The sequence below is a fragment of the Pantherophis guttatus genome, chromosome 3 (assembly GCF_059756535.1).
Source record: "Pantherophis guttatus breed Tessera chromosome 3, ASM5975653v1, whole genome shotgun sequence".
Classification (NCBI taxonomy): domain Eukaryota; kingdom Metazoa; phylum Chordata; class Lepidosauria; order Squamata; family Colubridae; genus Pantherophis; species Pantherophis guttatus.
In genome coordinates this window covers 127,615,304-127,640,565 of record NC_142065.1, presented here as the reverse complement: position 1 = coordinate 127,640,565, position 25,262 = coordinate 127,615,304, and the positions used below count along the sequence as shown (strand labels likewise).

General features: G+C 36.0%; 1 protein-coding gene across 1 annotated transcript; it reads left to right on the top strand.

Annotated features, from left to right (window-relative positions):
- Positions 1 to 708: 708 nt before the first annotated feature.
- SLC6A19 (solute carrier family 6 member 19) lies at positions 709 to 25,262 on the top strand. Its single transcript, XM_034411828.3, has 12 exons — positions 709 to 965; positions 8,787 to 8,927; positions 10,638 to 10,775; positions 13,033 to 13,214; positions 15,061 to 15,171; positions 16,871 to 16,983; positions 18,368 to 18,496; positions 18,825 to 18,981; positions 20,277 to 20,481; positions 21,049 to 21,208; positions 21,900 to 22,062; positions 24,783 to 25,262. The coding sequence occupies exons 1-12, from the start codon at positions 764 to 766 to the stop codon at positions 24,993 to 24,995; spliced, it is 1,914 nt and encodes a 637-aa protein (XP_034267719.1). The 5' UTR covers positions 709 to 763; the 3' UTR covers positions 24,996 to 25,262.

Sequence of the window (25,262 nt, the reverse complement as noted above, 5' to 3'; positions counted from 1 at the left end):
ACATGGAGACCTGCTTTCTGTGTCTGATCTCGCTATGACGTCAACCGGAAGTCTATTCCATGCTCCTTTTCAATGTGGATACAGCACTTCAGTATTTCTTTCCTGCCTGCTGTCTTGAGTTACATTTGTGAAAATGGAAAATTAGAAAGCAAGATAGTAAAGTGATTTAAAACCAAGAAAGGCGGTGGGGATACACACACACACACACACACACACACTTACACACTCTTTCATACTACTTGCATATTGTGTTATCTATTCTAAGAGCTAATAGAACTGCTAGGACTTCTACATGTCCCAATATTATTTGTGTATATTATAGATGCACATTAAAAAAAAGAAATTCAGTCAGGGATGAGATATTGCAGTTTATGAGGTATAATTCTGTCGGAGTAATTTTCTCCTCTCTATCTAGTGTTAACGAGGGTCAGACAGAAAGATGCAAGCAAGAAAAGCAAATCCTATTTAAACATGCTGCTTAATGTACCTTGCAGCAAATTACCCTGTGAATTGCTACTCTTCACAGCTTTGATACCAAGCAATCTCTGTCTTCAGCTGGAGCTTTGGCAGATAAGACATTAATAAGTCTCAGAGTAACCTTGGTTAATCAAATCAGTTGCTGACGCTTCTTTCCTGCCCCAAGACAGCACCAATGCGTTAGTGTCAAAGGTTCACTATAAAGAGTGGAAGCTGGCAGCTAAGACTTCCTTTTTTTGTCTAGCCCAGAACCCGTGGCAGGTTTGTGTAGAAGAACGGTCCAGCCATGGTGAAACTTCAGCTGCCAAATCCTGGTCTGGATTTGAGAATACCTTCTCACAAGGAACTAGAAACAATAGAGGCCACAGAAGCAGACTCAAGACCCAAATGGGACAATAAAGCACAGTACATGCTCACCTGTATCGGGTTTTGTGTAGGCTTGGGCAATGTATGGCGCTTCCCCTATCTCTGCCAGAGCCACGGAGGAGGTATGTTTTTGATCCCTTCAATCCTCAAAATTAACATTGATTTGATGGAAACTAAATACATTTTTGACCATGTATCACTGTGTCTATCACAACTGCAATAATTATGATGATGATGATGATGATGATGTCAGAGTTTAAGAGGACTTGTTATCCTGTTTCTTGGGAGATTGAGAGATGTAGTTGTAGGAGTTCTCTGAAACTGGCTTTTCATTTGCACCCATCTCATTACCTACCTGTGAGATATCTTCATTGCTATGATCTTGGAGAAGAAAGAGAGAGAAGCAAAATATGGTTTTGTACCATTTTATTTACTGAGAATGAAGTCTGCTAAATTCACTGCATGGGGTTTTATCAGTGACTTTTAACATACAAAGATCCATTCTAGGAATTCTTAGAAAATCAAGAAAGTCAGCCATAACTTTCTTCCAGTTTCTCTCTCTTTCTTCCCCCTCTTTCATTCCTGTCTATAAACAGGCAGAAATGTTACTTTGTGACTTGCAAACATGAGAAAATAAAAATTGCTCTGTGAAATTTGTAATCAAGAAGTTATTCATTTTCATCAACAATTGTAGACTATCCCTCTGGCATAACATCTTTATTGCATCAAACTACTGGTATGTAATGTTAGAAAGCTTTTATGATCAGTTCCAATATCTTGGGATGAGAGATAACTTTTGATATAATCACTTTATAATATTATTTATAATATTTTAAGACCAATAAATTGAACAAATGAATCTCCTTCTGTACTTCATGAAAAACATTAATAGTGTATCCATATGCTGGAATATTTCTGCTCATTGTGCTTGCTTCATATTTCTTGCCTTTTCAAATCCATTAGTGCTTGGCCAGCTGTTGTACCCTTTCTTTCCATCTGTTTGCAGTTCAATATAACGAAGTTGAATATAGTTTACAGATGGCTCCATAACTACAAATTATTACTATCCCCAACAGTGTCAAAGCCCAGTTGATATAGTGATTAAAAGCATTGGGCTAGAAACTGAGAGACCATGAATTCTAGTCTTATCTAAGACATGAAGCCAGACAGATCACTTTCTGCCAGTCACTCTTTTTTAGCTCCCAGAAGAAGGCAGTGGCAAGCCACTTCTAAAAAATAGTGCCAAGTAAAATGTAGGAGCTTGTCCATGTAGTCACCAGTGGTCAAGATAACATGAAGGCAGGGAGAACAGCAACCACTGTCTATGGAATGAGATCTTTTCGTTGAAGAAAACAACAGGAGGATGTTAGACTTCTTTCAGATGGCAAAAATACCTGTTCTAATAAATTTAGGGGGTATATGTGCTAATCTTAATAATAAATGCACTTTGATTTTTGCAGTCAACATTTTTAATGTGTTTTTGTAATTTTTGTTCTGTTTGGTTTCCAAATTTTGTTCCATCTGAGTACTGAGAAAGGTGGTGAAGTATAAATCAAATAAGTAAGTAAAATATTTGCAAACAAATTAGTACTGATATCAATATAACATGAGTTTTGAGCATTTATTAACATTGAAACTGAATGCTCACTGTTTTGCTTCAATATTATTTTCTGTTTCCAGAGATGGAAAGAATTCTCCTTGCCACTCGTCTCTTCCTTTTTCTTGCTAGATTGGCAAGATATAGATCAGTGGGCTTTCCCAGTTCAACAGGGGACAGAAATCGGATGCCAATTTCAGTCTTTCCGGTAGCTGGCACAGTTTCATGGGAAACACCGTGGGTGTGGCTTAAACCATATAGTTTGGCAAAATTTGGGGTGGGGTGGGGTGGTAGAAAAAGAACCTTGGCAGTAACTTAGCTTTCATTTGATAACTTAACAAAACATCTGAAGCTTTTAAGATTGATTTCGTACAAGTATTTGCTTGCTTTGGTTATGCATATAGAAATTGGCTACTCCATCACTGAACCAATACGCTCTTATTTCAAACTGTGACCCAGCATTTTGAAAGCTTTCATTCAGGATATCAAGGCATTTTATTTTATTTATTTATTTATGGTTTGCAGTCAGATAAAATTAATGGAATATTTAAAGCGAATTTATGCTATAATTTCTATTTTGAAAAAAATCAGTTCAGAGTAGTTCTGATCAACCTGACATTTAAAGATACAAATAGCTTGAGTTTCCAGGACCTTCATTCAGTGGACTTTGTATGCAGCAGACAACGTTTACTGTGGACTTCATGCCCATTGTGAGCAATTGATATAATTTACAACATTTGCATCATTTTATGTTGCTTGTATAATTGTACTTTTATATCAGTTATGTCATGCACATTATATATAAGACATTTGTACAGTGCAAATTATCAACAAAAAGCCCATAAACGTTTTCCAGAATTTTGTAAAAATATTTCTTATTTTAACACTGTTCAAACAAGTCAACTTTATATCCCTTTCTTTTGCTTCTAACCATCTTGACCTTTAATTCATCAAGTTCTGTCGTTGGATTGAATCTCCATTCAAACTTACTTTTTCACATCTCAAACATTTCTTCAAGGCTTTAGAAATCTCTTTTGTAAATCCAGTGATAAATCCTTGCCCAGGTCATTTTTTACCTCTTGGTTTATCATTTATATTTCTACTCTGGCTGCTGTCTCTGTTTTATAATCCAAAATTCTTCATTTTCTTATATTTTTACATCAGCTGCAATTTATTTAACCTTTTAATTTTGTTGGTCTTGAACTTCTTCCATTTGTTTCCTTTCCTGCCTTTTAGAATTGAGTTTCTAAAGAAATATGGAGTCTTCTTCAAGAAATATATTAATTTGTGCAGAAATTATTGTTGTCAATTTAACTATAAGCATCTCTCTCAAATCTTTAAAAAACCATCTACAGTGTCATAACTTTATCTATCATTTTATAAATTACACTGTTCCTCTTTTGGTTCAAGAATAAACAACACTTCCTTCCTCCCTCCCTCCCTCCCTCCCTCCCTCCCTCCCTCCCTCCCTCCCTCCTTTCCTTCCTTCCTTCCTTCCTTCCTTCCTTCCTTCCTTCCTTCCTTCCTTCCTTCCTTCCTTCCTTCCTTCCTTCCTTCCTACCGGAAACTGTAGTCATCTCTATTGTCCCATTTCTATAATCACAAAGTCTGAAATTTCTTTCTTTGTTATTTTCAAATTTCAAGCCATCATCTCTTTTTTAATAGATTAAACAGTTTATATTGTTTTGTTTATTTAGTTATTTGAAAAGTCTTAGCAAAAGTCCTAATATTTCAAATTTGTCTGGTTTTAACTCATTTAAAACTTTCTTAAATTCAATTTGTATTTATTGATTTGTCATTTATTTTATATTCTTTGAATTATTTAAATTGTTGGTTATTTTGTCCTCTATTTGGGGTGAAGTTTTACTCACCAGGTAGTTTTTCAAACTAATTGCTTAGGAGACCTCTTTTAACTTTTAAATAATTAGAAATGCAAATGTATTTAGGAAGTGAGTTTAGACATATCCACTGTCCTTGAAGGTTGTTCTACAGGTCAGAATTTGATAGCTTTCCTTGGGTCCCAGGGCTCAGACCCAGGAATCAACCACTGTCTTGTGGTCTTCTTGTGAGGAACAACCATCTGAAGCAAAATTGGGCAATCTCTTATCCTCTCCTTGTCTACCTAGAGAGGTTCTGTTGGACCAGCTCCATTTTTGGTTTGTTGGTCTTAGCCACATCATTGTCTCCACTGCTTTGGAGATGTCTTAGCTTAGCATTCCCCCATCCAACAGTGTTGGCCTTTAATTGCCATCAACCAAGCTAAATACTATCTCCAATGATTTTTTTTCCTGTCAGAAATCAAAAGTAGCATTTTTTGCCTTTTGCCAGCTCAAGTGGTGCTATTTGATTTGCCTGCTGTGCTTCATTTCATTGCAGACAAACACATCCCTTAGTTGCTAGATAGTATCTGTTGTTACAGAAATGCTTGGTCCTTCTAAGCACTGTCTTCCGCAGACATTTTTAAATGATGTTACACTTCCCTGACAGTACAGTTAAAAAAAGCTGTTTTCTTAAAAAGGCATTTATTTTTAAAAAAATCTCACAGGTAGAATTGATGAGAATTCGGCTTTCTATCTCAAGTGACCCAAAAAAATTGGTAAAACTGGGAAGCTTCATTTCTTTTCACTGGTCCAAGGGGGATAAAGAAATAGGGGAGTCTATCAATTTAGGAGAAGTGAGATCACACCAAAACATCAGACCATTGTGATCAACATGGAGAAAAGGACTGAAAAGGAAAGTGGAGAGACTGAGAATGGTTATTTTTCGGCCTTCACTGTAGCTGCTCTGCAGCATTGCATTTCATTGTACTAAGAGTAGAGATGAATTCAGAATACATTCTAACTGAAGAATCAATTTTTAAAGATGTTTAGACCTGACTTAGTAATATTAGTTCTATTATTTTGGTGGAGGATTTAAAACATTTTTTTGTAGATCTCTAAACATGGAATTATTGTTCTCGGGCAGATAAAGTGTGGTCTTAAGCTTCAGGAAATTGATCACTGCTTCCTTATTGGTGTGATATAAAAAGTAGGTATAAAGCCTGTATTAAACACCACTTTTGGAGATTGGTATAATTATTGACCACTGGCTAAAATGATTGAGAAAATGATGATATTTCAGAAGGACTCTGGTTTTATTGAACCATTTCTACTGGGCTTTTAACTGGGATTGAAAACAGTTTGATAAATTATCTATTAAATAATGGAAAGTATGATTATATTAATTTACTTTACTATTCAGAAAGTTTCAGTACCATGACCTCGATACCTTTCAAGAGTGTTTGCTAGGATTCTGCCTTGGTGACATATTCTGGAATAGTTTCATCTTTCCTGTTGGTCTGTTTCTAGTAAGGGTGATTGAGAGAAAAATATTTGATCCCTCTGCCATTTACCACAGAGATCCATCTTGTTTGAATTATAGATGAAATTAGTAATATAAATGACATCCTGCTCTATTGCCTCTAGTGTCAAAGTTTATGGCTTTAAGGACTGATGCATTTATATGTACTCCCAAAATAATGTAAGTGCACTGTTTGGGTATACTTTTTGATCTCAAGTTGTTCCTGGATTCCTTGATGGCAATTGGGGCAAAGATATGCTTGTGCAACTATAACTACTGTGCCATATATGTTTGATCCTGGGCTGATTGGATATCATAACATTTGTTTACACCTTAGCCTTTATTGTTATACAATTTACCTGGAGATACTTTCTTGAAAAGTGTTTGGAAGCTTCTTTCCAATCCTCTGCTCAGGCAGTTTTCCTGCCTGAGCAGGGGGTTAAACTAGAAGACCTCCAAAGTCCCTTCCAAGGCTTCTATTCTATTCTATTCTATTCTATTCTATTCTATTCTATTCTATTCTATTCTATTCTATTCTATTCTATTCTATTCTATTCTATTCTATTCTATTCAGGGGTGGGTTCTACTTATCTACTACCGGTTTGCGCAGAAGCGTTTTGATGACGTCAGGGTCAGTGGGCAGAGCCTCCCGCCGGTTTTACTACCGGTTCTATAGAACCAGTGCGAACCGGGGACAACCCACCATTGATTCTATTCTATTCCACTCCACTCCACTCCACTCCACTCCACTCCATTCCATTCCATTCTTCAACCTTACAAAATGGGGGAGTTAAGTTGCTCACCAGGACAAGAGATTATATTAATCACCATATTAAAAGATCACTAATGGCCAGTTGTTGGTTTTTTGCGCACAAGTTAAGGTGATGGTGACATTACCTTTTAAAACACTAAAAAGATCTCACTACTCTTGGAATATCCTATCCTTTATTAATCTTTTTAGCCATTCAAATATACAAGATAATTTCTTCTAACACTTCCCTGCTTTTAGAGCCCTATTTATTGAACACGTTAGGGAGCACTTTCCCCTATACCATCTGGACTTCATAATTGTTAATTATTTTAATACCATTTAAATTATTGTTGTGTATTTTAGATGTTGTTTTTGTATGCCTTACGTGTTCATATGAATAGAAAGGCAGGAGATCAATCAAATGAAATATACTGAATAAATACTAAATAGAAGGTCTTCGGGGTTATTTATATCGTATTTCAGATATTGATGTAGGGACTTAACAAAATAACCTCAATACTCTAAAGGTGATAACTCTGAGATGCAGGTACAACTTGGTCTTATTATTTATTTCAACCAATTTAACTTCAGTTCTCCGTTTTCTTTCTTCCAAGTTTACCCTATATCAACTAGTTTTATTTTATTCATTTTTACTTTCCCCAAATTGTTTGTAACCCAGATTTTCTATAGAGAACTGAAACAGAAGAAATTCAAAAACAATGCTGAAGAGATACAGTATAATAAAAAAGAGGGAGGGCCAGGAAAGGGATGACTGGAAAGGTGAAATAAGTATTCATTGACCTATAATGTTTGATGTTTCTTTTGGTTTTGCCTTCTATTTGATAAAATTATTTGAGTTTATCTTCTTTTCTGATATAATATGGTTTCTTTTAAAACAGAAACTTCATCTTTATTTTGATATGATACTGTGCAGTCCTGTGGATTAGATTCTGAAACTGAATTCAAATTCTAAATTAAAAAATGTGAAAGTACAAATGCTTTACCATTGGGAAATCATTAAGATAGCCATTCAATCTTGGAAACAGATTGGACTTTAATGCGATGCAGATAGATACTGTATTCATGCTCCCACATAAAGCATCTCTCCCGAAATAACTCCCATGGCATAGTTCTGATAATTAATAGGATCAGAACAGAGATGGTAAATGAATTTTACCCTTTTCTCTTACCTTAGCTTGAAGAAAAAAAAAATCAAAGCTAATATTTATTTTGCAGGAAAAAAAAATCCATGACAAATGTCATTTTCCTTTGACATTACTAAACAAGATGTTTTCTGGTTAATAGTGCCACTGTGAAGATGAATTAGTAAGCAAGCAGGCACCTTAATCATGAAGCTTTGGAATTATTCTATCATCCAAATAGAACCATAGCTGCAAACCATAATGTGTAGGTCACAATTATGGCGGCATAGTACTGAGTGTCACCAAGTTCAACTAAAATTTTAAAAAACCAAACAGTTCCTCGAATCACCAAATGGATTTATCCAATGTTCTTGAATGAGAATTTGAGGAATATCAAGGCAAATAATTAAAACAGACATCATATCAAATATATTTTTGGAGGTGGGTGATCAGGAGACATTCCAACGAAGGCTGTATAACATTCTATCTTGACAGTAAAGAATATGTGCATGTTCACTGACATTATGGATCACTCTTCTCCCATTTGCTATATATTTTATAGGACAAGTATACTTGAGAAGAACATATATTCCTTGAGCATAAAGTTGGCTGGAAAAGATAAGATGTGTTCTTCAACCTAATGCATTGCTGAATTTCAGTTCCTACCCTCCCTGCCCCATTCATCTGAAAGGCATTAGACTCAGAAAGAGAAGGAAAACAGGAACCAGCTCTCTGGGGGATGCATACTCTACTAAAAAAGAAGAGAAAAGCAAAATTCATGTCCTTTTTCTTACGTTTCCCAATCCCACTGACCTATTTCTTGCCTTTTTTTCCTGATTTGTTTCACAGCATATTGAAGTCTTCAGGAGGAATTGAAGGATCCTTTGATTATTACAGTCATGATTGTAGTAGGCTGCATGCATAGATAATGCACCAAATGCTCTTCTAAAGTACCATAGTAATATAGTTTCTTTCAAACTAGAGAAGATTCAGAATAGAATTCACCAGAATTTTCTGCCTCTTTCATTGTTTCTCATGATCAATAAATCCACTCCTGTGCCCATTTTAGGCCAGTTTTATACAAAACAGACTCACTTTGATTGTAATTCCACAGGAGCTTTCATGATCCCTTTCCTCATCTTGCTTGTCCTGGAAGGCATCCCTTTGCTCCATCTTGAATTTGCCATTGGACAGAGACTCAGAAAAGGTAGCGTGGGAGTCTGGAGTTCTATCCATCCAACCCTGAAGGGAGTAGGTAAGTTTTGAAAATAATTTGATCCACCAAGTAACAAAGATCTTTTAATCCACTCCAGGGATGGGCTTCAAAAATTTTAGCAAGGGGTTCTCTGCCTGGTTGCTGGGTGGGTGTAGCCATGGTGGGCATGGCCTAGTCGGTCTCCTGCATCACGGGGGGGGGGGGTTGCCCTTCCTGGGCTCTGGAGGCTTTCCTTGAGCCTCCAGGAGGGCAAAAATTGCCTCCCCAGGCTCCGGAGGCCCTCTGGAGGCCTTTCTGAACTTCTGGTAGGCCCGTTTTTCACCCTCCCTGAGCCTCCGTGCGTGCCCTGCACTTATCTTCATTCAAAATGGGCCGCGTGGGGAATCCGGGGCGGGGCGGGGCAGGGTGAGCAGGGACAGCCAGGAGTGGAATTTGGGAGTTCTCCAAACTGCACAGAATCTTAATTAGAGGTTTTCCCGAACCTCTGCGAACCCCCAGCAGCCCACCCCTGATCCACTCTTGATACCTAAGCGTCATGGGTGCACCAACTGAAAGGATAGGTGAACTAGAAACTTTAATTGAAACAAGAAAATGAGCATTAGAAGAATAATGTTATCAATACAGGATTGGCGAAATACTCAAGGAGAAAAGCTAATCAAACTTATATTGTATTACAAATGTTATATGTGAGTATGCTTAGTCATCTCTGTATTTTTTCTTGCATGTCAAGGATGAGGTATCCTCATCTGTTAAACATTTCCCCAACATGTCTGTTTTTTGTTACTGCACAACGTCCACAGGGTAAAATAGTAATGAAGTTTCCATGACTGTAGATATTATAATTACTGATCTGTTTTTCAAAATAATGGTTTTGACATGGGAAATCATGGATGGAGGAGCAGGTTAAATTATTATAGTTTGGAAAATTATTTTCTATAGTTAATGTACAAAATATTTATTTTTATCTTTGTGGTAAACACTATGTATAATCCTCTTAATTTACAGCAACAGTGCTTTTCTAGCTATTTGAAATATTACATTTCAATTTCAATTTTAACAAAAAAGACGGTTGCTAAATTATAACACCATGATAAATAACATTAAAAAATAACCTGATAGCATTAAAAGTAGAATCTAATTTAAAATTTCCAGGCCATTCACTGAACTGTTTTTATCCTGATTAGCAATGGACAATAAATAAACAAGGGCCTATCACCAACCAGTAATAGTTTTTTTAAATGTTCTCTGGAAATAAATCCACCTAAAATGTTGAATTAAAATAGTTGTATATTTTCCATTTCCAGCAGCTGCTCCATGCTTTTGGCATCGCTAAAATACAGAAAGTGAATATTCAAAGAAAATGCAGTTTTTGATGGGCTAAATTAAACTGCAGTTCCATTTACAGCCTATTGCTGTATTAGTATTCCAATATAATTATTCTGAGACTGCAGCCTGTTTTATGCAATCCAATGAAACATTAGGAAAAACAATTCCATGGAGTCAGTTTTAGAGCACTAAAACCTGTAAACCTGATTACAATGGTGGAAAATATGCTGCATCTTTATTACCCTGCAAACCCATCAAACAACTCGTGTCTCAGCCTCTTTCTATATACTATAAATTATTTACTAATCAATTCTATGCAAGGAATGGGGCCAAAACGAAACATTCACACAGATTTCTCACAGGTCTTATTTTTTAAATTGTACTGAATAAGCTCTGCTTAAAGTTTTTCCTCTCTTCCTATAGGAATAGCAGCAATGTTTGTCTCCTTTCTTGTGGGATTATACTATAATACGATTATTGCCTGGGTGATGTGGTATTTCTTCAACTCCTTTCAAGACCCACTGCCCTGGAGCGAATGTCCACTTAATGACAGCAGAACAGGTACAGGCTGTGAATGAAATGCTCACACCAGATGACAATCCATCACGAGAAGGCTTCTCTGGGGAAATAATAATAAGAGAAAATATAATGTATATTTTGTTCCCCCGTCCCCTCCCATAACATTCAAGACTTTTGACCAAATCTGCTGGATTGGTTATACTATCCTATGAAAGACATGCTATTATAAGTAAAAGTAATCATTCTATTGCTGAATCCTTAGCATGATGGTAATTAAATCTGGACTTTGGTATGTGTCTCATCTGACACAATGAATAAAGGGACAGGTGAATATCCTATGAAAGACTTGCTATTATAAGTAAAAGTAATCATTCTATTGCTGAATCCTTAGCATGATGGTAATTAAATCTGGACTTTGGTATATGTCTCGTCTGACACAATGAATAAAGGGACAGGTGAATATTGATGCCTACTTAGTATGTATTGGTAATATTTGGGGTAGTGGTTGAAGTTTCTGAAAAATAACTATTATATATGTTCTGAAAGGCATTGCCTTTTTACAACATAACCCTGAATATATCAACCGAAATCTTTCTGATAAATTTCTACCTGATCTACACTAAGTTGCCGCCTTGCATTTTCAAAGGAAAACTTCAGGAAGAGGCAAGTGATTGATTGCTATAGCACTGTGTTTTTTATAGTTACATAGATAGCGTAATTGAAGGATTATAGCAGTTATCTAAATAAGCTTAGATATTTTTAAAGCACTGACATTGTGCAATTGACAGTACATAGTACATAGTCCTACCAGAGTTATGCCTTTGAAAAGCATTCTGAAAAAAGAGAAAATGGGATTTTCAAGTCTCTTCAAGTGCTTTATTACATCAATTCATATTTGCACATTAACAGCACCATGTAAGTCATTTTGTCATTGCCTTCCTTCCTTCTTAATTTTCTATTAAATACTATTCAAAATATGTTGCTCATAGAATGCCCACTCCTTTGAAATATTGATTAATAAGTTAATAACAAACTGGCTGATTCTATTTTTAATATAACTGGTTTAAAATATAACAGTGCAGAAACTTACAAGGCTTGTGCAATATAACAGGAAAGTTACCATCTAAGTAAGAGAGAAATATAATTTTCAGATGCTGTCTGACCTCATCTAAAACCACATTTCCCAGCCCTAGCAACTTTAAACTGTATGGACTTCAGCTAAATCCATGTGGTTTAAAGGTGCTGAGGCTGAAAAACACTGAGCCTCATTGAAGCACTGAACCATACAGAAGATACGATTACTTCAATCCATGTAAATATAGATTAATTGAAAGTCACATGATTTGAATAAAGTAATCTGCATAAATGCTTTGACAGCTTTAAAAAAAATCCAAAGTAGCATTCCAGTGTGCATCCCCTTCCATTTCTAAGGGGACACTTCAAACATTGTTAGCATTATTGAGAATATATTTCAATTGAATACATCAAAAAAACATTGCAGCCAGAAAATGACCGCATGGCGTGGTAATTCCCAAATTCTGCCACTATGTAGAAGGTGGCATTTTCCAATTGATAGGAATTAAATACAACCAAATTTCTTCACTCAGGCCATGGTTCAACCAGTGCCATCTAAGACATTGTGCTATCCGAAGTAGACTCAAATAGACTTTGGTGAAAGCTAGAACTTATAGTACTTTACAGGTACTAGACTGCTTCATTGTTCAAACAATATGTTCTGTCTTTATCACAATATTACTTCGTGAAGCAGTTTTTTTTATTCTGCTTCAGTTGAGGGCAAGGCTTAAGAAGGCCACATTAAATGAGTTATATAAAATATGCAAGGATGATTTTGGTCATTATTTTACAAGATCCATAAAATCATGCACATATGTTTTGGAACATAAATGTAAAATGCTCTTCTATGTGCTATAACTTCTTTTTAATAACAGCAAACATCATCTGAAATTATCTGCTAAAGGCAATACATCACCAATATTTTCCTATTCTTAGGCCTTCTTATGTTTTGGAAGACCTTCAGGTCAGGTATAATTTTAGCAAATTGAGTTGAATACTGGCTCTTGAAATGTATGTACAAAAAAGTAAATGCTTTTCTTTTAAAACTTATGCAGTTGACTTTGTTTAAATTATGAATTGCTCAATAGTCTACAACCCTAATTTTAAATTCAGCTCATCTTAAAATATCTGAATTTATGACTGTTTTCTTTCTTTGCCAATATATGCTGCTGCTTTTAAAAAAAGAAAATCTGGCACAGGTCATTAAATGTCTTCCTGTTTTCAGATGTCGTAGAGGAATGTGCAAAGAGCTCTCCAGTCGATTATTTTTGGTACAGGGAGACCTTAAACATCACCAGTTCTATCGAAGATTCTGGAAGTGTACAATGGTGGCTTTTGCTCTGCTTGATTTGTGCCTGGGCAGTGCTGTATGTGTGCACAATCAGGGGCATTGAAACAACTGGAAAGGTACCTCAATCTTTTTTGCTTAGAGGGGAAAATGCTCTTTATATTTGTGGTTCTTTCTGTTGCAAATTATTCCAGAACATCCTTTTTGAGAAAAATCGTATCAAGTAGTCCCTTCACAGCCATTTTCTAGCAGCTTGAGTTTAGAAATTGGAGAACAGCCTAGTTTCAATAGTGGGTGGGAGAGCAATTATTGGAGAAAAATAAGTAGGAAGGGCAAGATGTTCTCCTTGCTGCCTGCCAGATCTCCACTACACATTTTCCCAGTCTCAGCATTCCCTTACCACATAATGTCCAGTTGTGCTCTTAATAAAGACCTGAACATCATAGCACGGGAGCAGCAAACTGCAGAGAAATTGCAGATAATGCTGTGTCAGTGAGCTATTTTGCATATTTATTTATTTATTTATTAGTTCAATTTATATGCCGCCCTCCTCCGAAGACTCAGGGCGGCTTACAATGCACTTATAGCAATAGCCTTCATTCTTTTGTATATACCTGCTTATTAGGGCTTTTGGCCCCCCCATAAGCAGTGTTTCTATAAAGTCAGCTTATTGCCCCAACAATCCGGGTCCTCAATTTACCTACCTTGGAAGGATGGAAGGCTGAGTCAACCTTGAGCCTGGTGAGATTTGAATTCGCATTAATTGCAGGCAGCTGACAGCTAAGTGCTACATAACAGCATTTAATCCGCTGCACCACCAAGGCTCTTGATGCATATGATGCTACTTCAGAAAAAAAGTCATTTATGGGGGAGTTGCTTCTATGTCCCGCCTTCCATGGTAACTTCTACATAAGTGGGAGAGAAGAAGTTGCTGCTAGACACAATTCCTTTCTTATGTGACCTTATTTACATGATTCTTGTTTTTCATGGTATCTGCAAGATGTGAGCCACACTAGGCAAAGTAGCCACCCCCCACCGCAGAAGTATATTTTATAAATCTGCATTTTGAGAATGACCTGGTTTAAGGACAACCTGTAGTTAAGAACGGAGCCTACTGTAGTAAAAATAGTGTTAAACACACAACGATTCAAGTTAAATACACAACAGTTCAAGTTCATTACACCTGAAATTGCTACTAGTGTATAAATATTTATATACTATTATACAATGGTACTGTTCTACCTTACACACAGTTTTGACTTAAGGATAGACCTTGAGATTGGAACTCACTCTTAAATTTGGGACTATCTGTAATATGTATGAAATACATTCCTCACTAGGTGTTATTGTGAAAAATATTTTCTACACATTTCCATGTATTTTCTTCACTTCAAACTTTGAAATATAAAATTTGCAAATATGCCATACTTTCAGATTTAATAGGCGTTCTGTCTTAATGGAGATACTATTGCCTTAATGGAGATTCTGTTCTATACCTTGCCCATAATTGCTCTGTAGTATTGTTTGTAGTGTTATTGAAGTATTCCACAATACAACTCTATCGTCAACACAATTTTATGAAGAAGATTAGACTGCAGGATAGTGGCTCATAGTGACCAAAGGTATATTTCATGTCATAAATCATTATAAACTAAAGTCAGTATCTAAAATATTAAACTGAAATAGCAAAGGAAAATAATTCAGCTGAATGATCGAGATGATTATTCTGCAATTATCCAAAAGCAAGTAACCAATTCAAAACCATTCCAACATGTCCAAAAATAGGCCTAAGTGTTTAAAGTCTATCAGGACAGAATCATGAGAAGGGTGGTTCTAGAGCTATTGTGAGCACCATTGAAAAGACCACGTCTCTTGTATCTTGCAACCTGAAATTATTGGTAAGCCTGCGGACAGTATTTTGTGATTTAGATATTACTATACTTAGTTGTACATATTCTTCCTCAGGCAGTATATGTGACCTCAACCCTTCCATATGTTGTCCTGACCATTTTCCTCATCCGTGGCTTGACTCTGAAAGGAGCTACCAGTGGTATTGTTTTTCTGTTTACACCAGATGTAAGTATTAATTATTTTTGTATTTCAAGAAAATAAAAAGTGTTAGTAAGTTAACATCAAAAGAGCTGTGATAATTTCAATTCTAATACAATTTACACTGTTTTTCTTATTATTATCAGTCCTTTAAATAAGAGAAATGTTGTAGGTCAATGTTCCCTGGCTTAATGTATTACTGGGACATTTGCATGTTGAAGGAACATCTTTCCTCACTTATGAAGACAGGAGCTTCATCTGTGCAGCTTTTGCTTTGGCAAACTTCAGGCAATTTTTATAAAAGGCAGTTCAGAATTGGAATGCTTTTTCAGCTGACCTAAGAAAATTAATGGATGGAATGTGGTTAATTATTTTGTGATGCTAAGCCTAGCCTGTCTTTCTACGTCAAGTTGCACAGAAATTACAAACAAAAAACAAAAAAACCCACATTATTTTGACCGCTGCAAGAAATCCTATACATGTAATTCATACAATTTCTGAGGTTTTTTTCTAAGTTCTAATAGGAAATAACCATCTGTTGGAATGTGCATGCTGTTATTATTTTATTCTCTCTCTCTCCCTCCCTCCCTCTCTCTCTCTCTCATACACACACACACACACACACACAGACACACACACACACACACACGTGTGAATGTGTGAGAGAAAGAATCAGGGTTGTACAAATGCCAACATTTCACACTGCCAAAACTTACATTTCAATAGTACGTCAAAGGAACTTTTAAAAAGGGTTGACAGCAGACTGTCTCCTAGAGAGGGTTGTAAGAGGCGTTGCACGACCCTCCCGAGCTCTGTTTTTGCTGGCAGAGGCATCACAGTCCAGTCCTTCGCTGTTTCCAGAGTGGCCCTGTGGGCCAGATTTAAGCACCTTGTGGGCCCAATCTGGCCCGGGAGCCTTGAGTTTGACACCTCTGCTTTAAACCGTCCTCCTTCTGTAAAATAATCTAGGGCCCTAATTTCAGTGTTGCCTCTTCAAGTGATCCTTTCATCGCCAGATAAATCCTGCAACCCTCAGGAATTACTTAATTATGGCCCATCCCTTCAAACTGTGTCCATCTGCTACAAATGCATGTTAAATCAAAAAATGGAATATGTTTCCAGGAAAGTATTTGCACAGAAATGAAATTATTGGTAAGGTCTAGTATTTGGGGTTTCTAATAATGTCCGCATGTTTATATAAACCCAAAAAAGATGGCAGCTTAGTAGAAATAAACACAACTTGCATATAATTAGTTCAAATTCTGCCATATCTAGCTTTAAAAAAGGGAGGAGAATTAAAGACCTGGGAAAGGCCCTTTTCTTTATCCCTGGAGGACCACATTGACAGAAATGGGTGGGAATGGTCAGCAGGCTCATTTTTAAAGGGAAAGTTTATATTGACAAACTTTGGCTTAACCAACTGTGTTTACTGATGCCGGAATGCTTTCCCTTGCCTGTCTGTCCAAACTATGCTGCTTATCCGATATCTACGGGTCATAGATAGATTGGTACCCAACAATTATTTGCTTTTTGATCTTGAGCCATGCTCTAGATAGAATAAGATAGTCCCAATGGTGGGGTGGAGGGCAAGAGATTCCCCTTCCACAAATTCTTGTAAATGAATACATTACATGCTCAAAGGCACCGTTTCTATACAATATACTTTTCTCTACAGATGTCCTGTGGCTTAAGTTTTAAAACTGTTTTCCTTCTTCTTTTTCCTCAGGTGGCTGAATTAGCTAACCCCGTCACCTGGCTAGATGCTGGAGCCCAAGTGTTCTATTCTTTTTCTCTTGCCTTTGGTGGCCTCATCTCATTCTCCAGTTATAATTCAGTCCAGTAAGTTGCTATTATGCAAAAAAGGAACTAATTTTTTTTTAATAACATACATTGAGGATGGCTTAGGGATATAATTTGAAAGGATATTTTTGATGAGACAAACAAACAAGGTTCCCAGTCTTATTAATCACAAGAATCTAAGAAACTATGTCTGTTGACCCAAACCAAGAAATTATTTAGAACAGCCTAGAATTTCCAAGTGGCTGTTTAGAAGAAATCCCAAAGAGAAGGAGAGCCCAATAATGTTCTCCTGTAGAGGTTTTTTAGCCACTGGGATTTGAGACTTCTTGCTCCTGATCCTGACACATATATGCTCCTTTATTACTTTATTTACACATATTTACCAAATCCTTTTTTCAAAGCTATCCATATTTGATGTTATTGTTTTCTCCTCTAGTAGCAAATTCTACCCTTTTCATGGATAAAAGCAAATGGGAAGAACTCAGAGAGCTTTTGTTTTGTTCTGCCTTTCTTTCATGACTATTCCAAGGGGGCCACACCTGCCCTTGAGTTTAATCCCAAATCTATATGACATCTTCTTGACCCAGCCCTCAGCTTTGTATAAACTTTTTTATATTTTTATATTTTTTTTGGCTTTAAAAAAATTAGTTCTTATTCTGGTAAAGTGATCCATTTATCAATTCTTTCAATAGACTGGCTCTGCTGGTTGGCTTGGAGCTCCAAAGGAGGAGCTTCATGTCGGAGGTGGCTTATAGATTAATATCAGATGGCACCTCCCTCCACTCTATTCTTTCCCGTCTCATCTTTTAACCTGTATTTTGTATTTTGTATTTTACATTTTGTGTCTTAAAGTTTTGAAACGTTCTATTCATATAGTTTTATTTTTTAATATTGTAAACTGTCCAGAGTTACCCTGTGGCAAAATGGGTGACCAATAAATTATAGACAGACGATAGATAAATAGATAGATCGATAGATAGATAGATCGATAGATAGATAGATCGATCGATCGATAGATAATAGATAAATGATAGATAGAGATAGATAGATAGATCGATAGATGATAGATAGATCAATAAATAGATGATAGATATAGGTAGATAGATAGATAGATAGATAGATAGATAGATAAATAGATAGATAGATAGATAGATAGATAGATAGATAGATAGATAGATAGATAGATAGATGATAGATAAATAGATGTTCGATAGATGATAGATAGATAGATGATAGATAAATAGATAGATGATAGAGAGAGAGATATATAGATAGATAGATACATGATAGATAAATAGAGATAGATAGATAGATAGATAGATAGATAGATAGATAGATAGATAGATAGATAGATAGATAGATAGATAGATGCATACTAACACTTGGAAACTATTATAGCTGCCTTCCTTGTTTTTGTTTATAGCAATAATTGTGAAAAGGATGCTGTGATCATTTCTGTGATAAATGGCTTCACATCCATTTATGCAGCCACAGTCATATATTCAATCATTGGATTCAGAGCAACAGAAAGATATGATGATTGCTACAGCAGGTAAATTGTGCTTATTTCCTAGTTAATATATTACTGCTGATTGAAAGAGGGTTGTTAGTCTAACATAACCACCAACTACAGCAACAATTAACAATACAAGTGGTCTGGAATGGTGAAATTGGGGAGGGTTGTCTCTAGTTGTGGCCATCGAAACTTTAAAAATATAGTTCATTGTTCATATTGATTGATTGATTAGACCAAATTGAAATTTTTACCTTCAATCTTGCCCAGTGTCATAAGAGCAATGGCAACTGTGATTATTTGTTTCACTGTGACCCAGATTATAACAGTGAAATTTTTTTGGTCTATTTTCTTTTATCTTTTGCAGAAATATCCTCACTTTGATAAATGCATTTGATTTGCCCGATGGTAACATAACCGAGAACAATTTTCTAGAGATACAAGAGTTGTATAACAAGACAAAGCCAGAAATCTTTTCAACCCTGAAATTTGAAACCTGTGACTTGAACGCATTTTTAACTGATGTAAGATGATAATATAGGACTTTATATTATCACTATACTGTATATAGGAATAAATGTATAAATATATATATATATTTGCTGGGTTAGAACAATAGGAAGAAATGTCACTTAAAACATTCAATTCGCTCCCACAGAGAGGGGCTCCTCCGGGTGCTATCGGCCAAGCAATGTCGGCTGGCAACCCCCAGGGAGAGAGCCTTCTCTGTGGGGGCTCCTGCCCTCTGGAAGGAAATGCCCTCCAAGATGCGGAGGATTCCCGACTTACACACCTTCTGCCGGGCCCTCAAGACGCTTTTATTCCAACAAGTGGGGCTGGCCTAATTTTTAAATTTTTAATCGTTAACTCTTAATTTTTAAATGTCCAAAACGGGTATTTTTATTTTAATTAGATATGGGCCAAATTATTTAATATTTCTTAAATTGTTTTTTAAATTTTATATCTGTGTGTTTTATTCTGGCTGTACACCGCCCTGAGTCCTTCTGGGAGAAGGGCGGTATATAAATTAAATTAATAAAATAAATAAATAAATAAACTGCTTTTTAAAAAATTGATTGAATGAATGAGAACTTTATTATTTTTAAACATAATTTATTGGTTATTTTTTAATCTACTTATGCTTAGAATTTTCAGACATATTTTTCCCAATTCTTTCTTACTCACCAATTTTGCAATAGGTATTTAAATGTTGCCCCTGTAAACTGTGCATTTTGCATGGTTAATGCTAATTTAGATAATGCAGACCATGATCCAAATGGGCCTTGTGTGTTCTAAAGATAGAAAGAAAGGATTTAGGTCAAAATAATAAACAAAGCAAACTGGTTTTTCATTTTAGCCAACCTTTGTTAAATGGGGATTAGACTTGAATTAACAAGATTAATAGCAATTTCCATCTACTGTCCAGCTGTGTAAAAAAGATAGAATATTTTTATGCAATGAAAGACATAGGAAGAGCCATGCTGGAGTAGAATGATAACATCTCATATTTTTATTTATACATTCAAGACAAGTCTCCACTGCCAAATCATTTATAACCTAGATAGAACAATGGGAAAGCTAGGTAGGGAAAGAACTAAGCCAGTAAAATAATGAAGTAGACAAAACGATTAGGATGATAATGTTTGTTTGTTTTAACTATTTACAATCCTCTTTGCATCCAGAGGAAGAAAATTATGTAGATTTAAATATCGACTAATTTAATATAGATATAGCACACTAATAAATATATTTGAAAATGAGTACTGTAGTAGCCTAAGGTTTTATATATCTTCTTTCCCTGATTTGAAATCTTATGTAGGGAGTAGAAGGAACTGGTTTAGCATTTATTGTCTTCACTGAAGCCATCACCAAAATGCCCATTTCTCCACTCTGGTCAATCCTCTTCTTTATCATGCTGTTCTGTTTGGGTTTATCATCTATGTTTGGGAATATGGAAGGTGTGCTGGTACCTCTGCAAGATCTCAGAGTTATACCTAAAAAATGGCCTAAAGAAGTTGTTACAGGTAAGTTGAAAATGGTTATATAACTGGGGACGGGGTTGATAATTTGCCCTGGTTGCAACCTGGGGTAGATTGCAGGTCTATGAACACTTTTAAAGAGCTATGAAGTTTAGCTTCAATATGAATAATTAATCATGGTTTTAAAGAAAAGATGGTAATTGCACAGTCAGTTTGATACTTGCTCAGAAACTTAATACAGCAGTAGATTGAGAAAAGAGAAATCAAATAAATTAGCTGTTGAATGCCGCTGACGGATGACGTTGAAATTGTTTCTTTGTAGCACTGAATAGTTCACTTTTGCATATTAACTCTTTTGAGATGGATCTTTCTGTCTAAGGGGGTAAATTCAGAAAGCAGCAACCTTTCAATTTGATGACTGTTCCTTGGTTTTGTGCCTACTCCTAGGGACAAGGGGCTGGGTTTGAAGAGGCGCCTGGATTAGGAAATAATGTGGTTCAACAGTGATTAAAAGGACTTGTTCTATGTGCCTATCCCCTTGCTTGAAACATGGAGTGAAATTCATATATTGAAAGAATGTCTTAATCCTTCTGTTTTTTTGTTTATTTACAGGCCTGATTTGTTTGGGATCTTTCTTGATTGCCATTATTTTTGTGCTGAGATCTGGTAACTATTGGTTGGCTCTTTTTGATAGCTTTGCTGGATCCATTCCCTTGTTGATAATAGCCTTTTGTGAGATGTTTTCAGTTGTCTACATATATGGGATAGACAGGTAAGATATAGATGCAAAAAAGCCATATAAAGCATCTTTTTGTTAGGCAATCAATAATTGGGAAGTATCATGATAAGCTTAAGCAAGTTACCTTTCCCCCATCCTTAAAAAAAAGAAAAAATCGGTGATTAAAAAAATTAAGAGAATTTATGTGCATTACTTTTAACCTTTAAAAAGTAAATAAATATTGACCTCTAGTTATTCTAGGCGGAGTACTCCAGAAACTACCAATGTACGTTGTACTGTTTAATGTGGGGTTTTATTTATAACCTTTATGCTTGGGGCTAAATTTCCATAGATAGAATTTGGTTTCTGAATAGTAGTAACCCCACCTGTCCCTTTAAGTTTCCTTTTAGTTAGGACCTGAATATATCTGTTATTATCTCTGCAAATTTTTATCATTTCTTAACCCAAGAGATTAGGAAGGTTTCCAATTTCTCAAAATGAGCTGAGAACTGCCCTCGACTAAGGGCTGAATATACAGATACATACAGCACTAGATTTTGCTACAGTCACTGAGCATCATCTGAATATGTAAACAGTTTCTGTTGAAAATCGCTGCACTTTGTGTGACATGAACAGGTTCTTTTATGGTGATGGCCCATTAACACATGCTAGGTATCAATTAACTAGACTTCATGGGCAACTTGGCTGTCAGACTCATAATTTTCCTTTCTCTTTTCATTACCAGATTTAATGATGACATTAAGTTCATGATTGGGCACAAACCCAATATTTTCTGGCAAGCCACCTGGAGGTTTATTAGCCCCATCATCATGTTAATTATCTTCCTCTTTTACTTTGTGGTGAAAGTTAGTGAAAATTTGGAATACATCACCTGGGACCCTAGTTATGTAAGTATATGTGTATAAGGAAACATGCTCCAAATTGCATCTGATATCAAAAGCTTGTCATTTTTCATGTTTTACTATTTGTTGGAGATTTCTGCAAAGAAAAATAAGCAAAAGAAATGTTTATCCCCAGGAACATGAATTAACTGTTTTAATGTGACTAGTTGCTAGCTGGAAGCAAATGTTTGATGCTTGTACTTTTATTGAAACATGTCTGCACTGCAAGAAAACTCAGTTGTCTTTGTGGGACATCTTAGAAGCATTACAAGAAAGTTTCAAAAAATTGTATGTAGAAATATATGTAACAATAGTTTTGGGAGAAGTTAAAAAATGGAAGAAATGGGAAAAAAATCTTTTCTCAATTATAAGGTGTTGGTTATCACCTTTAAAGCGCTCCATGGCATAGGACCTAGTTATCTTTGAGACCGCCTGCTGCTACCGACGGCCTCCCATCGACCTGTGCGCTCCCATAGAGAGGGCCTCCTCGGGGTGCCATCAGCCAAACAATGTAGGCTGGTGACCCCCAGGGGGAGGGCCTTCTCTGTGGGGGCACCTACCCTCTGGAATCAGCTGCCCCCAGAGATAAGGAGAATCCAAGACCTCGGTGTCTTCCGCCGTGCCCTTAAAACCTTCTTTTTCCAGCAAGCCGGGTTGGCCTAACACTTTTTAAATGTTTTAATTGGTTTGTTACTGTTTTTAATTATGGGGCCAAATTTATATATAACTTTTAATGGTATTTTAATATTCGTACTCTATGTTTTTATGTGGCTGTACACTGCCCTGAGTCCTTAGGGAGAAGGGCAGTAAGTAAGTAAGTAAGTAAGTAAGTAAGTAAGTAAGTAAGTAAGTAAGTAAGTAAGTAAATAAATAAATAAATAAATAAATAAATAAATAAATAAATAAATAAATAAATAAATAAATAAATAAATAAATAAATAAATAAATAAATAAATAAATAAATAAATGTGACTTGCATGCAAAAGGTCCCAGGTTCAATATTTGGTTTCCTCAATCAAAAGTTTGTGGGAAAAGAACCTTTTCTAAAACCTTAGAATTTTGTTGCCAGCCAGCCAATAACTTAGCAGGATAGACTAAAGCACAGGTCTCTGCCTGTGGCTGATCCAAACTGAAGAATAATTGAGAACAGTTTGAGAAATTTGTATGTATATTTTTAATAGTACTAATGGTGAAATTCCAGGTTTTTACTACTCTGTTAGACGGTTTTTGTGATATAGACATGTCTTCTCAACCAAGGATCAGCAAATTAACAAAAATATATTCCTCCATAAAACTGTACTTAGTCATACTTGGATGTTTGTTTGATATTTGTATTTCTTTCTGTTCATTGTTTGGCAATGGAGAGAGTAATATAATGTTTCATGTATGAAAGAATAAACTCAGCATAGGACAACTAATCCATTCTGCTTGGGTAATGATTCAGAGGGGCAAAATATAACCCTTGCAGAGATCATTGAGAAAATACAAGAGCTGAAATGTTTACCTTGATCATACTTGATGGATATAAAAAATTCTCTTAAAAGTAAATTTCACATTAATTTCTGTGCAACTGCTGTTCTCCAGCTCAAGATGCAATCATCTGTTTGACCTAAAAAGAATAAATATATGTGTAAAAACTAATTCTTAATTCAATAATCATGTGCCTCCAAGCTTCAAACTTCAATTATAGGCATCCCAATGTTCAGGCTGAGTGAATATTAGATCCATGACTACAGATAATGTCTATGGGCCCTGGAGAAGTTTGTTTGCACTATGCCTGATATGTTGTTATCTATATTTATTCCCTCCTGCACTGTATGTGAAACTTGACTCAAGATTTTTTCAAAAAGTTTTGAAGATTTTGTTATTAATTCTCTTTCTTTGGTTAAAAAAAGAGATCCTTCTGGTAGTCATTGAAGTTTTTAATGTTTGGACAATGGGGTCATGTTGTTGTTAGTTGCAAAGATGTATCTGACCCAACGTTCCTCCAGGTCTTCCTATCCTCTTCCAGCCTTGACTAAACGCACTTTTGTTGGAAGAGTGATGTCTCTGCTTTTTAGTATGCCATCTAGATTTGCCATAGCTTTCCTCCCCAGGAGCAAGCGTCTTTTAATTTCTTGGTTGCAGTCCCCATATGCAGTGATCTTGGAGCCCAGGAAAATAAAATCTGTCACTACCTCCATTTCTTCCCCATCTATTTGCCAGGAATTGAGAGGGCTGGATGCCATGATCTTAGTTTTCTTAATGTTGAGTTTCAAGCCAACTTTTGCACTCTCCTTCTTCACCCGCATCAAGAGGCTCTTTAGTTCCTCTTCACTTTCTGCCATTAGAGTGGTATCATCTGCATATCTGAGGTTGTTGATATTTCTCCTGGCAATCTTAATTCCACCCAAGATGGACAGGTCATAACAGAGAGCTCTGACAAAATGTGATCCATTGGAGAAGGAAATGGCAACCCACTCCAGTATCTTTGCCATGAAAACCCCATGGACAGTACCAAAATGGGGTCCTAGTGTGCTTTCAAGTTTCCAAGGAATAGTAAACTATTCCCAGTTCTTGAAATGTACTGTGTGGGTATGTTGTATTCTGCTATCTTCAATAATAACATAAGGAATTCTTGCCAAGGAATACATTGTTTATTCAGTGTTTCTAATGTGAATGTATCTAAGATTCTTAATTCTCTGTCTCCCAATTACTTATCTTTTTCTCTTTCTTTTTATCACTAGGAGAACTTCCCAAAATCAAAGTCAGTGGGTTATCCTGCCTGGATTTATGTCATCATTGTGATCCTCGCAGGAGTGCCTAGCTTGGCTATCCCAGGCTATGCCCTATACAAAGCTCTCCGAAATCATTTCAAGGGAGAAGATCCTGGACCGCGAGATTTGGTCAATGCCATATCAGAAATATCAATAAACGGGGAGCTGAAGAATACAGCATAGCTGTCTCCAAAGATTTGGTGTGCAAAGACTTTCAGTGAGAGGTGGTAAAATGTAGATGTTTCCCTGCTTCGATCAGAGTTGTTCCAGAGCCTAAATGGGAACTGATGTATTTTCATTCTAAAAGCATTTTCGGCATTAGAAAATGGTTAATACAGATGTCAAAGATGTACTGTTTTCTCTCCCTCTGACCACCACCTTGTAGCACAGATACAACCAGTTTTATGTTTAAATAATATATTATTAAAGAAATTATACTTGCACAAGAAA